Below are 13,223 nucleotides of genomic sequence, written 5' to 3'. Positions count from 1 at the left end.
TTAAATATTTTAGATACTGTAGTCTGAAACCTATTTTATTCTACTCCTGAGGCTTAAACACTGAGTCTTGTCATAGAAGTGAAGTAGCTATGGATTGTTAGATAAAATGCTATACACCTGTATGTTCGGTTACATTTTGAAATGAAACTCTGGAATACTTACAGCATTCTAACAGAAATGCTAGAAAGAAACTACAGACTGATTCACAGGAACACATTAGGGAAAATGAAGTATTTCAGTAGTAACACTTTTCATTCCTGACAGACTCAAGGCTTTGCCTCCTAATCAAAAGATTTCTTTGGTTAAGTCCTTTGTGATGAGTTGACTGCAGCCAGCAAATAAGCACCCACCAGCTGCTCACTCAGTTCTCTCCACAGTGAGAAAAACTCATGGGTCGAGATAAAGATAGTTTAATAAGTGAAGAGGAAAAAAAAAGAAAAGGAAAAAAAAGTGATGCAAAGGCATTCACTTATCACCTCTCACAAGGAGACCAATGCCCAGCCAGTCTCCAAGCAATGACTACTTTGGAAAGATCACCTTCCAGCATGACAGTATATGCCATGGAATATCCCTTTGATCAGTTGAGGTCAGTTGTCCCAACTGTGTCCCCTCCCAACCTCTTGCTCATCCCCGGTCTACTTGCTGGGGAGGCAGAATGAGAAATAGAGAAAGCCTTGACGCTGTGCAAGCACTGTTCAGCAATAGCTAAAACATTGGTGTATTATCAACACTGGTTTAGTCACAGATCTAAAACACAGCACCATACAGGCTGCTATGAAGAAAATTAACTCCATCCCAGCCAGACCCAGTACACTATTTCAGTTGTAAAGGCAGAAATATGGCAAGACAACTCAGTAAGAACTTGCTGTTTCTGGAAATGTGGGAAACTGCATCTTTGGTTCCTAGTAATTACTTATTTTTTGCTGGCTACATTTTTGATGCAAAGCAAAAGCTGTAACACTTACTTCTTTGTCTTTGTATGCCCCAGAGCTGTTTACAGTGCTCTTTCCAAGCTGAAGTTTTTGCCTGTCCTGCCTGCCGCTATGACCTTGGAAAGAGCTACGCCATGGTTCCTAACAAGATATTGCAGACACTACTTGACCAATTCTTCCCCGGTTACAGTAAAGGACGATGATGTGTTCAAATACTTTCATACTTCTTCCATTGATTTTATAGACAATAAAGAAGAATAAACTTCTAAAAGTCAACAGTGAACCAGCCAGATGGATTGAAGTTAATCTATTGTCACATTTTGAATCAGCTAATCCTCTTCCTCCCGATCACCATCTTTCTTCATGTAGTGAGAACTCTAAATCTCTGCTGTATTTAACATCACAGATAGTTTTGGTGAGCTGAAAAATAATTTTTAAAGGGAGGAAAAAAACCCACCAAACCAGAAGCTTTAAGTCTGAGTCCTAGCTGGTGCTTAAATTATGATTTGGTTTTTGGAACTACCTCAGGTAGAGGAAAACAAATTACAGGGAGGAAAAATACTTCATAAAGTTTTAGCTACCCACTGCTTTCTTAATTTTGCTTAATTTTACTTGTGTCTACTCTATGTGAGTTGATTCAACACAAAAAGCCAAAAAACCCAAATACCCCAAATAAAACAACAAAAACCAAACGTCACTTACATCAGTTGCATTAAAGAACTGTGGTGTGCATAGTCCTGTTTTTGTCTTTCTTCCATTACAGTGTACTTTTTTCAAGAACAGTTCAACTTTTAGTTTGTTTTTGTGAGCTTTGCTGTGCTTTTTCTTGTGTCTTATGCAGACTGACTACTAAGAACTAATGAACAATATGAATGCATTGTTGCTACAGTAGTGTAAAGTGATCTGTGTTGTTTTGCACTTAGTGGATATTAAAAGCAGTGGTTGTGTACAAAAAAATCAAATTAAAAAAGCCATTTTTGTATTAGTTTAAAATGTATGCTTTCAGTAGGTCTTGTATCAGTGGCAATAAATCTATACAGCATTGAAGACAGTGCTAGCTTGAAAGGGTTTAAATTGCTTCACATGGTGACCTGAAATTTTATGTACAATATATTCTCCCAAAAGATACATTAGTAAATATTTTATGATTCAGAAATGTTGCTAATTTTGTGGGTTTTGTATTATTCAAACTTGTCAAATTATTACATTTAAAATTAAGATACTTTTTTTCAGACTACGGAATACTTCCTTTAGACAGTCTTCCTATTCTTTAAACTCAAGTCTTCATATACCTTCATTCATTCATCAAGAAAACAGAAGAATGTTTGCTCAAATGAACTTCTAAGCCACTATGGCCCCCCCTGCACCATGCCTTAAGAAAAAAATCTAATGTCATTCAGGGTCTTATATATTTCTCCTATAGCAGTGCTTGTGCTACAGGTGCAACCATTCAGGCCTCTGCTTGAGTCAAGCACGAGTAGCTCTATATATCAGAGCAGGAGTCCTGGGATCTGCTGCAGGAGAGAGTCTTTCCTTCTTCTTAGCATTATATGTTGTGGGATCCTAGCACTGTGATCAGTAAAAGGGTTTTCTAAGTAGTCATGGGGTGGTACCAACAGTGTAGTCTATAATGAGGATATGCCATGATGTTGGAGGGAAATAACAACTAGATACTATTTTTTGTGGTCAATTCTCATTTCAGACCTTTGAAATACTGTTTATTGTTTACTGTTAAATATTCTTTGAGACTGCATTATACCAGTAAGGTATTATCTTTGATTTGTTAATAGTTTTATGTTAAGTGATAATCCCCTTTTGAGTGCTTGTCTACATGTACATTCATATTGGAGAAGTATGCACACATTTATGATGAAATTCTGTGATTTAAAACCTTGCCTTCACCACTATAATGAATTAGACAAATGTAATTGCTCTTTTTTTTCTCTTAGTTTTAGATAAGGAATTTCAGTTACACTGTACTAATTCATAATGCTTTAATTTTGGTAGCATCTTGGATCACATAACATTGAAGACATGCATTGTTGAACAACTCAGAAGTTAAAGATTCAGCTTTTGATCTTTTTCTGTACTTACTAGGAAATGAGGTTTCAGGCAATATGCAACTAATTACTGTATTCATATTAAGCATATAGTTTAAGAACTGTAGACATTTTCCTAAGTCCATAGATTGCCCAAATTGTAACCCAGTGCTTTTTATGGTTTTGATTGGGTAGGACCAGGTTGATTGGTAGAACCTCTGGTGTTAAGTAACCAGGTGGCCTTCACTAAATGTAGAACCCAATGTTTGCAGGTCCTACCACCCATTCCTTTCAATGTGGTTTTTAACAACCCATCAAACCATTCAATTTTCCCAGAGGCTGGTGCATGATAGGGAATATAATATACCCACTCAATACTGTGCTCTCTGGCCCAGGTGTCTATTTTTGAAATGAGTCCCATTGTCCGACTCAGTTCTTTCTGGAGTGCCATGTCACCACAGGACTTGCTTTTCAAGGCCCAAGATGCTGTTCCGGGAAGTGGCGTGAGGCACAGGGTATGTCTCCAGCCATACAGTGGTTGTTTCCACCATTGTAAGCACATCGCACTTGCCTTGGCGGGTCTGCAGGAGTGTGATGTAATCAATCTGCCAGGCCTCCCCATATTTATATTTTGACCATCGTTTCCCACACCACAGGAGTTTTACCCATTTGGCCTGCTTGATTGCAGTGCATGTTTCACAGTTATGGGTAACCTGTGTCCATGGTTAAGTCCACCCCTCCATCATGAGCCTATCTGTATGTTGCATCTCTTCCCTGATGACCTGAAGTGTGTCATGGGTCTACCAAGCCAGAAATAATTCCCACTTATGTTGTCAGTCCAGATCCACCTGAGACACTTTAATCTTGGCAGCTAGATCCACCTGTCCGTTGTTGCGATGTTCTTCAGTAGCCCAACTCTTGGGTACGTGTGCATCTACATGACATACTTTCACAGTCAACTTCTCTACCTGGGCAGCGATGTCTTGCCACAATTCAGCAGCCCAGATGGGTTTCCCTCTGCACTGCCAATTGGTCTTTTTCCATTGGTCTAGCCACCCCCACAGAGCATTTGCCACCATCGACGAGTCAGCGTAGAGGTAGAGTGCTGGACATTTGTCTTGTTCAGCGATATCTAAAGCCAACTGGACGTCTTTCAGCTCTGCAACCTGACTTGATCTACCTTGTCCCTCAATAGCTTCTGTGACTCACTGCATAGTACTCCATACAACAGCGTCTATTTTTGATGTATCCCTACAATACAACAGGAACTGTCAGTAAAGAGAGCATATCACTTTTCATTTCCTGGTAGATGATTATATGGTGGGACCTCTTTAGCATGTCCCCTTTTCCTCCTTGTCTTATGATGCTAATTTGAAATTTTCACCTTCGAGTCAGTTCATGATGACATCCAAGATCCCTCAGAGATTGGGATTTCCTATTCGAACTCACTGTGTGATCAGAGTGACCCACTTACTCCATGTAGCATCAGTGGCATGATGTGGGAAGGGACTTGTAGTGGTTTCAGTGGGAACACTGAATTGGGGAATACCATTCCTAAACCATGACAGCCTTATTTGGCACCCAATCTGGGGCACGAAGGGTTGAGATAACAACATATGTGCCCAGAGAGGGTTGGAAAGAAATTTAATCTAAGAATTTGTTGTATTAGGTACAGAGCCACTGGTCCCAATGTTGCTTGGTCTGTTCATGTGGGCGTGGTACCTAACCCTGTATATATTTCCATATGTGCTCCTTGCGGTGCTCTTTTTCATAGCAGGGAGAGGGATCAGGATTGCTTCGTTGCTGTCCTGTGTGATATCAGTTTATGACATGATACCATCAAGGGCAATGTGGGTCATTTGGGATGTGTATTCAGTGTTGTTCTCCTGCCCTAACCTCGGGCACTGACCAGCTTTTGAAGGACTATTCTGCTCCAATGGTTTGGAAGTCCACCCCTGAACAACTACAGGACCCTGATAAAGTGACATATTTGAAAGAAAAATGCTGTGACAGTTCCAGAGAGGGGTGAAGTTATGCAACGTGCTGGGCCCTGGCTACTATTTATGTGACACTGTTCATTACTAGACAGCACCCTCATGGGAAGGAGGAGGAGGAAAGCAGACCAACAGGCACAGTGGCCACTCAAACTGCAGTTGAACCAGAGGAACAACCCATGCTGGTAGTAGTTGCCCCTATACAGAAGAAGAAATCCAAGGCAAAATCGCTCAGTGAGGGATGAAGAGAAAGGAGGGCACTCAGAACAGGAGGAAAGAGGCAGAGCCAGAAATAATCACCCAATCCCTATCCCTGCCTGAGCTGCTAGATATGCAAAAAGATTTCATCCACCAGTCGGGAGAGCCCCTGGTGATCTGGCTGCTTTGATGCTGGGATATCGCGACCCACAATATGAAACTAGATGGAAGTGAAGCCAAGAAACTGGGATCCCTGTCCCGGAATGTGGGCATTGAGAAAGGGATTGGGAAGAGGACAGAAACTCTCAACCTCTGGAGGCAACTCCTGTCAAGCGTGAGGGAAAGGTGTTCTCTGAAGGATGATCTATTAGTGCACCAAAACAAGTGGAACACCATGGAGCAAGGTATCCAGTACCTGAAAGAATTAGCTGTGCTGGTGGTACTCTGTAAGGATTGAAATAGCAAACAATCCCCTATAAAGCCAGATGAAGTCCAGTGTACAAAAAACATGTGGCGGAAGTTCCTATGGAGCGCACCATCACCGTATGCCAACTCATTGGCATTGATGTCAATGAAAGAAGGAGAACAAAGAGTGGATAATTTGGTTACCAAACTTTGGCTACATGAAGAAAGTATCTCTTCCCCACTATGTGCCTGCGTCTCACCCATGGAAAGACTGTCCAAGGACCTCCAGCAATTTAAAGAGGACTGGCAGCAATTTGAAGAAAAGACCCCACCACTACAGACCAGACTCTGTGTTACTTGGGAGCAAGCACCCCCCTGCATGAGAAAGAAGGCACACACCATGAGGTAACCTGTGGTTTTTCCTGTGTGACTACGGAGAGGACATGAGGAACTGGGATGGAAAACCCACCTCTGCCCTAGAAGCATGGGTACATGAGTTGAGAGGAAGGACAACCACTGAAGGAAATTCTTCAAGGAAAAAGGCCGCTCCAGTTTCCAGTGGACAAGTCCTCAGACAGAATAGAAAGGCTGATGTTACTTCCGATCCTCTTGAAGGGACCTCCAGGGGATATTTACAAGAAGTGAGCAACGAATACTATGACCAGGACTAGAGGGGCCCTGCCTCCAGCCAGGTGGAGGAAAGGGACAATCGGATCTATTGGTCTGTGTGAATCCAATGGCCTGGCACATCAGGCCCACAAGAGTATAAGGCTTTAGTTGACACCGGCACACAATGTACCCTGATGCCATCAAGATATGTGGGGGCAGAATCCATCTCTATTTCTAGGGTGACAGGGGGATCCCAACAGCTGACTGTACTGGAAACTGAAGTGAGCCTGACTGGGAACGAATGGCAAAAACACCCCAGAGGCCTCATGTATCCTTGGCATAGATGACCTCAGGAGAGGGTATTTCAAGGACCCAAGAGGGCATCATTGGGCTTTTGGGACACCTGCTGTGGAGACAGAGGAAATTAGACAGCTGAATACCTTGCCTGGCCTCTGAGAGGACCCTTCTGCTGTGGGACTGCTGAGGGTCAAAGATCAACAGGTACTGATTGCTACCACAACAGTGCATCATTGACAATACTGTACCAACCAGGACTCCGTGACCCCTATCCATGAGATGATTCGTGAACTGAAGTGTCGCTGTTGGGATGGACACGACACTAAAAAGTTTCACTAGAAAGACTTTTGTTGAAGAGAATAGGAATAGGAATGACTTTGCACTTTTACAGCTCCTTTTATACATTTCTTAGGCATGCGCGCTCTCTACTCATAGGTTAATTTCAAACATAGTAACATAGTCTTTTACAGCTGATAGGTTGGCTCTTTCAATCTTACTTTCTCACACTTTCTCAGCACATCTGTTCCTTTATCTTGTCTGTTTATGTCTTACTCAGTTCCTTTATCCAAAACAGGTTCTTGTTTCTCACAGTCAGCCTTCCTCCTGGTACTTTTCCATTCTTCCAGGGTACACCGATATGTTGTCAGGGTTAATGCCTTCATTCTCAATCACGTCCTCATTCCATGTCAGGCCCCCAGTCCGTCTGAGGTCCCCCACAATTCTCCCTCTTTGCATTTGTGCAACAAAGATTGCCTGTGCCGTCCTCTGCAGGGCCCTTTGCGCAAGCGACACAATACATGGCAACATCAGAAGCACAACTACAATTATAACAATGATGAAAAGTCCTGTCTTTAGGCAAGAAAGAAGCCATATCGGTAACCCCCATCCCTTAAACACGTCATCTAATCCAAAAAAACCTGTGTCCTGTATAACCTTTTGAGTTTCCTCCTGTAACTTCACAATCTGTTTATAAATTGATTCAGAATGGTCAGATAAATTCATACAACACATTCCTTCAAACTCCCAACAGCCACGTCCATGAACTAAAAGCAGAAAATCAATGGCAGCTCTATTTTGTAAAGTAGCATGATGGACACTATCAACATCCATGACTAATTGATATAAAATTTGAGATGTTCGATTGGCTTGTTTTGTAAGCCAGCAGGCTAACCTATTCAAAGTTCCTAATGCTTTCGCGGCAGCTGCTTGAGGCACAAAAAAAGAGGCAGCTACTAATTCCCCACAACTCCACAGGTTAACAGAATCCTCACACCTAGAATCAACAGTCAAGGCACGTTTAGCACAAGAGTGGCTAAATAGGTGGATGTGGTTAAGAAGTACCTTATGAGAAGGCGTTAACAGTCCTAGATGACCTATGGTACAAGGTCCTCCTTTTATTTTTCTGGGAATTCCCGGTCAGGCCCTGTCTCCACATATGAGAAACAGGCCAGAGGGCAATCGTCTTGCAACGTCAACCCCTGGGGCAGGATCAGTCATATCGCACCCCAGGCGTTGGCACCAAGTAGAATAATTATGATAAAGGGGTAGGCTAGGGGATACATCTTGTTGTATCATCCTCATATATATCATGGCCAGACCTATGGTTAAAGAAAACACAGCTCTTGGCCGTTAAGCTCCCTAAGATGTCTAATTCTTGAGGAGGCAAAGCACATGGGAGAGAATGATCGCACAAATCCCAATTGTCTGTTCAATACCGCATAACTGCAGAAAGTCTTCTTTAGGGGTCTAAGGCTGACCGTTACAAGGCTGGTCTCACTGTTGTTTAATGGAATCCCCACTAAACAGGTATGAAAAGGCTGCTTGGGTTGTGCAAGCGAGGCACCAAAAGTGGTTTGGTTTAAGACCTTCATCAGGGTGACCCAGACATTGCGGCTATTCCATGGGCTAATTCGGTCCAACTCCTCTTCCTAGGATGCATCAGCAACGATTGTCCCGATGCAGAGCAGGACGCATACACCGTGCAGGAACCCAGCGTGACCCTTCATCTGTGGAGACACAAGCATACCCTCTTCCCCAAGTTAATTATTCCCCAACAATGTCCCATTGTCCTGTCTGCAAATTTTTTACCTGCACCCTGACCCCGGGGGAAACAGTTGAACTTCGTGTCAGAGACACAAAATGGCGAATTATGGGAGGTTCCTGAAAACCTTCTGCAACATGCAAAAAGTTAAGTACATATGTTACCTTATTTAATCTTGCCTCAGGGGATTCACCCGTCATTCCCCCCTTCTGTTTTTGAAGGAAGCGTTTGACAGTGCCATGAGCACGTTCAACAATACTTTGGCCTGTAGGAGAATGAGGGATGCCCGTATCATGCGTAACACCCCATTGCTGCAGAAACAGTGAAATCCTATTTGATTTATAAGCTGGACCATTGTCGGTCTTAAGTTGACTGGGAACTCCGCAAAAGGCGAACGCCCGTTGCCAATGGCAGATCACATCTTGGGTGGTCTTGCCAGTATGGGCGGTAGCAACGATGACCTGTGAAAAGGTATCAATAGAAACATGAACATATTTAAGACGACCGAATTCTGGAATGTGGGTTACATCAGATTGCCAAATTTGCAGGGCCTGGAGCCCTCGTGGGTTGGTGCCATAAAAGGCAGGAACATGATGACCCTGACAATCGGGAAAGGAGGCAATAGTGGATCGTGCATCACGTACTGAAAGATGAAATTGTTTCATCAGGGCTCGAAAACCTTGATGGAAAAAGCAGTGGGATTCAACAGCCTGTTGATGCAAATTCAGAACTGGACCCAATGCTAGTGCGGAAACCAAGTGGTCCGCTGGTGCATTACCGTAGGTGAAAAATCCTGGAAGAGAAGTATGGCTTCTGATGTGCAGAATATAATAGGGGTGCGAGCATTTCTGAATGGTCAACCACAAAAGCTTCATAACACCAAACAAAAGGGCATTAGATAAATCCCCCAAAACAGCCTTATCAAGTCTTTGAACCAAACCAACTACATAAGCAGAATCAGTAACAATATTAACAGCATCATTAAAGTGTTAAAAGGCTAGCAAAACATCACGCAATTCAACAACCTGTGGAGAACCTTGTTGTCGTTCTACAATATGATGCCACTGTGAATTGGCGTACCACGCTACGGCAACTTTTCCTGTTTTTCCTGATCCATCCATAAAAACGGTGGGACCGGACATGGGGTCCCGTGAACTGAGTTGTTTTTGGACAAATGAAATTTGCCCAATAAAATTCATCAGCGCTGCCTGCAGCGCCGAGCTGTTGGCCAGACACCACTCAAAGTACTCCGCTTGGACTGACACAACAATATGTGCTGGGTCTCTTGCCAACAACTCAGCGCAATGCAGTCGTACCTTAATGATCACTTGAGCCAATAGCTCAAACAAGTCTGGGGCAGTTTTCTTGCTACAGAACGACAAAAAGGCTCATTCCAATACATGAAGGGGATCGTCCCACTTCTCATTCCACTGAAAAATCATGGCAGTAGGGATCAACTCATCAATTACAACAAAAAATTGAACCTCAACAGAGAAATCAATGCACCATACATGTTTTTTCTGAAGTGCTTGCTCCACCAACTCAATGACCCTTTTTGCGTCTTGCGTCAAATGACAAGGTGCAGATGGGTTAGTATTGCCTTTCAAGAGTTCAAATAGAGGTGCTAACTGGGAGGAGGAGAGGCCTAGATAAGGTCTCACCCAATTGATCATGCCAGCCAATTTCTGCACATCATTCAGGTTCTTGATTTCAAAATTTATAGCAATGGGTTGGGGTTGCACTGTACGATCAAGGACTTTCAGTCCTAAATACAACCATGGAGACTGGTGTTGCACCTTTTCAGGGGCAACAAAAAGGTCAAATTATTGTAAGGACAGTCGTGTTTGGGCTTTCATTGAATTTAAGATTTGAGGTGATGGAGCACCTAAAAGAATATCGTCCATGTAGTGACAACAATAAAAATTAGGAAAACATTCTCTGATGGGACTTAAGGCTTGGGTCACAAACCATTGGCATGTGGTGGGAGAATTTTTCATCCCTTGAGGAAGTACTTTCCAATGGTATCGTTATGTAGGTTCTGCATGATTTACAGACAGGACAGTAAAGGCAAATTTTTCCATGTCATTTTGGTCTAAAGGGATGGTAAAAAACCAATCTTTAAGATCCATGACAATGATTTCCCAATGCATGGGAATCATGGCTGGGGAAGGCAAACCTGGTTGTAGTGCACCCATGGTGGCCATGACAGCATTGATCTGTCGCAAATCATGCAGGAACTGCCATTTTCCTGATTTCTTTTTTATAACAAACCCAGGGGTGTTCCAGGGACTGTTGGAGGGTTCAATATTGCCCGCTCTTAATTGTTCTGTTACCAATAGACACGGGGCTTCAAGTTTCTCTGGATTGAGGGACCACTGACCTACCCATATCGGTTTGTCAGTCAGCCACTTAAGGGCTAATGTGGGTCTCTTCACACCCTGCAACACAGTGGCCCCTATTGAAAATCCGTTGTGATACGCACCACTGAAACAGAAGGCCAGACCCAAAGAATTAACTAAGAAATTTGGACCTGATAACGAGCTACTAACATCCAAAACGATCTGTGCTTGTTCTGTTCTACTTACTGGACCAAAACTTAAGAGAATGGTAAAAGAACATGCAATAGGCCTAGAGGTAATAAATTAGGATGCAGAAGGATAAGGCAGACATTTGAATAGAAGAAACAGGCCAAGAGCCAAGGTTTTCTCCAAGCTTCAGTGAGCGGGTCGAGAACAATGGAAAAGAAGAGAGGTCAAGCTGAGGAAGATGAGATTTAGCCCCCAGACCCATGGGAGGAAGATTGGAACTACCACCAAAATTGAGGGCCAAGAGAAACACCACCCTAAGCCCGGCCTGAGCTCCACCTATACTCTGCCTGTTATTAATATGCATGGATAGATGTTGTAATCACTTGAATATGCATTTAATCATGTACGAAAACTGTATAAAAACTGTTGATTTTGTGTGAAGCCTTCGAGCAAGTTTTTCCAGCAATAGCTGGCTTGCTCACAACGCTGTCAATAAATACCTTTGCTGTTCAAAGATCAAAAGCCTCTGGGCAGTTCATTATACCCGATTTTTCGCATTCACCCCCCATTGCGAGAGACAGACCTGGCCCCATAGGTTTAAAGGTGCCGCTGCAACAAAGGGACGTACTGTTGCTATCTGCCCTTCAGGGTTAGTAACAGTCACCAGCTGGGCAGTCATCAAGCTTTGTGCTAAACCCCCCAGACCCACCACACCTTGAGTGGAAGAAATTACAGGCCAGGTGGGAGGCCAGCCCTTCTGTGAGATTATAGTGACGTCCACCCCAGTGTCCAGCAGCCCAGATACCTTAAGTTTTCCAGGCGTAGCATCATGTTGAGAGAGGACGCAAGTCATCTGTGGATGACTATCCATCAATTTTTGGGTCCAGAACACTTGCGGGGGCCCCGTAGATCCAAATCCACCTGTGCCCCGAGTCACCTGCTCAGTCCTAGGGGCACAACTCACAAAAGGCACAAGTTGAGCAATTTGAGTTCCCTTTTCTATCGTAACCGGGGGAGTAGGAGTAGATACCATAGCACAAATTCATCCCTCAAAGTCAGCATCAATTACTCCCACATGTATTAAAATGCCCTGGAGAGTAGCACTAGATTTACCTATTAGTAAGGCACTGAGTCCCCTTCCAATAGGTCCCCATGAGTCCAAAGGGACTTTGTGCACTTGGTGCATCATTATAGTTACTGTGTCGGCAGTGGATACATCCATGCCGGGTTTTTCCTGATATCCAGTCGCAAAGGCTTGCATGGGTGGATGGCTGGCAAAGAGATTGTTGGAAGACATTGCAGGTACTTGTGTCTGTGAGCACCCGTTCGCACTCCTCCTGCCGTTTCCCTGGCCCGCAGGTAAAGGCTGGTCATCAAGGCGATACTTAGATTGACGTTGTTTGGCAAAATGGCCATTCTTTCCACAATGATGACATGTAACCATAACTGTTTCTGTTAAATCTTAATGTTTGCCCCTGTTCGGGCAGTCCGTGTTCAAATGCCCTTTCCAGTTACATAAGAAACATTTTTGATCTGAGGTTTTCATTGCTGCCATAGCAGTTGCAAGCACAGCCATTTTATGGTCTACAGACCCTACCTTGGAGCATGCTTGTATCATTGTCTTGTCTAAAGGAGCTGAGTGTAGCGTGCACGTGGCACTGCCTTTATATAATAAAGAAATCATGGCACGCTCTCTGTGAGGTGGTAAACAAAGAGCTTTATTTAAACAGCGCGCGGTCCTTTATACCTTGATCCCACGTGACTCTTAACCAATAGGAGGGTCTGGCTCTGCGCATGTCCCCTAGCTCCGGTGCCTACCCGTTGCACCTCGGGACATGTTCCCTACATCTCCCCCTTCCTAATTGTATAAGAAGGTCACGAGAACATTACAAAGGCAACAGCGCAAACAATCAGAACAGTACATTATAAACTACCAAGGCTTGCAATGAACCAGCATACTGCTTGCCTTGGCCTCTTATAGTCCTATTGTGAACCTTTTAAAACTTTCTTATATTCCTATAGGGTAGTGCAACTTGGAGAATTAACTTTATTAACCTATAGGCCTTGGCCTAACCGTGCAAACTTGTAAACTTTATTAACCTGAGGGTTTTAAATAACTGGGGAGTACAACTTTATTAAGAAACAGGCTAAGCTTAGCAAAACTAAATTCTCTTAAATGA

At 43.4% G+C, this 13,223-nt stretch overlaps 1 protein-coding gene across 1 annotated transcript in view; it reads left to right on the top strand.

Annotated features, from left to right (window-relative positions):
* Window positions 1–1,135, top strand: part of LOC113981505 (E3 ubiquitin-protein ligase UHRF2-like) — a gene marked incomplete at its 5' end in the record, with an annotated part of 71,342 nt that extends 70,207 nt beyond the window's left edge. The window contains one exon of the mRNA XM_027708907.1: window positions 989–1,135. Within this exon, the coding sequence (XP_027564708.1) occupies window positions 989–1,135 (147 nt within the window). The remainder of the gene's footprint in view (window positions 1–988) is intronic.
* Window positions 1,136–13,223: the final 12,088 nt, after the last annotated feature.

The sequence above is a fragment of the Neopelma chrysocephalum genome, unplaced genomic scaffold, assembly GCF_003984885.1.
Source record: "Neopelma chrysocephalum unplaced genomic scaffold, ASM398488v2 Primary Assembly neopelma1_96599, whole genome shotgun sequence".
Lineage (NCBI taxonomy): Eukaryota > Metazoa > Chordata > Aves > Passeriformes > Pipridae > Neopelma > Neopelma chrysocephalum.
This window is presented reverse-complemented; position numbering and strand designations above follow the sequence as displayed.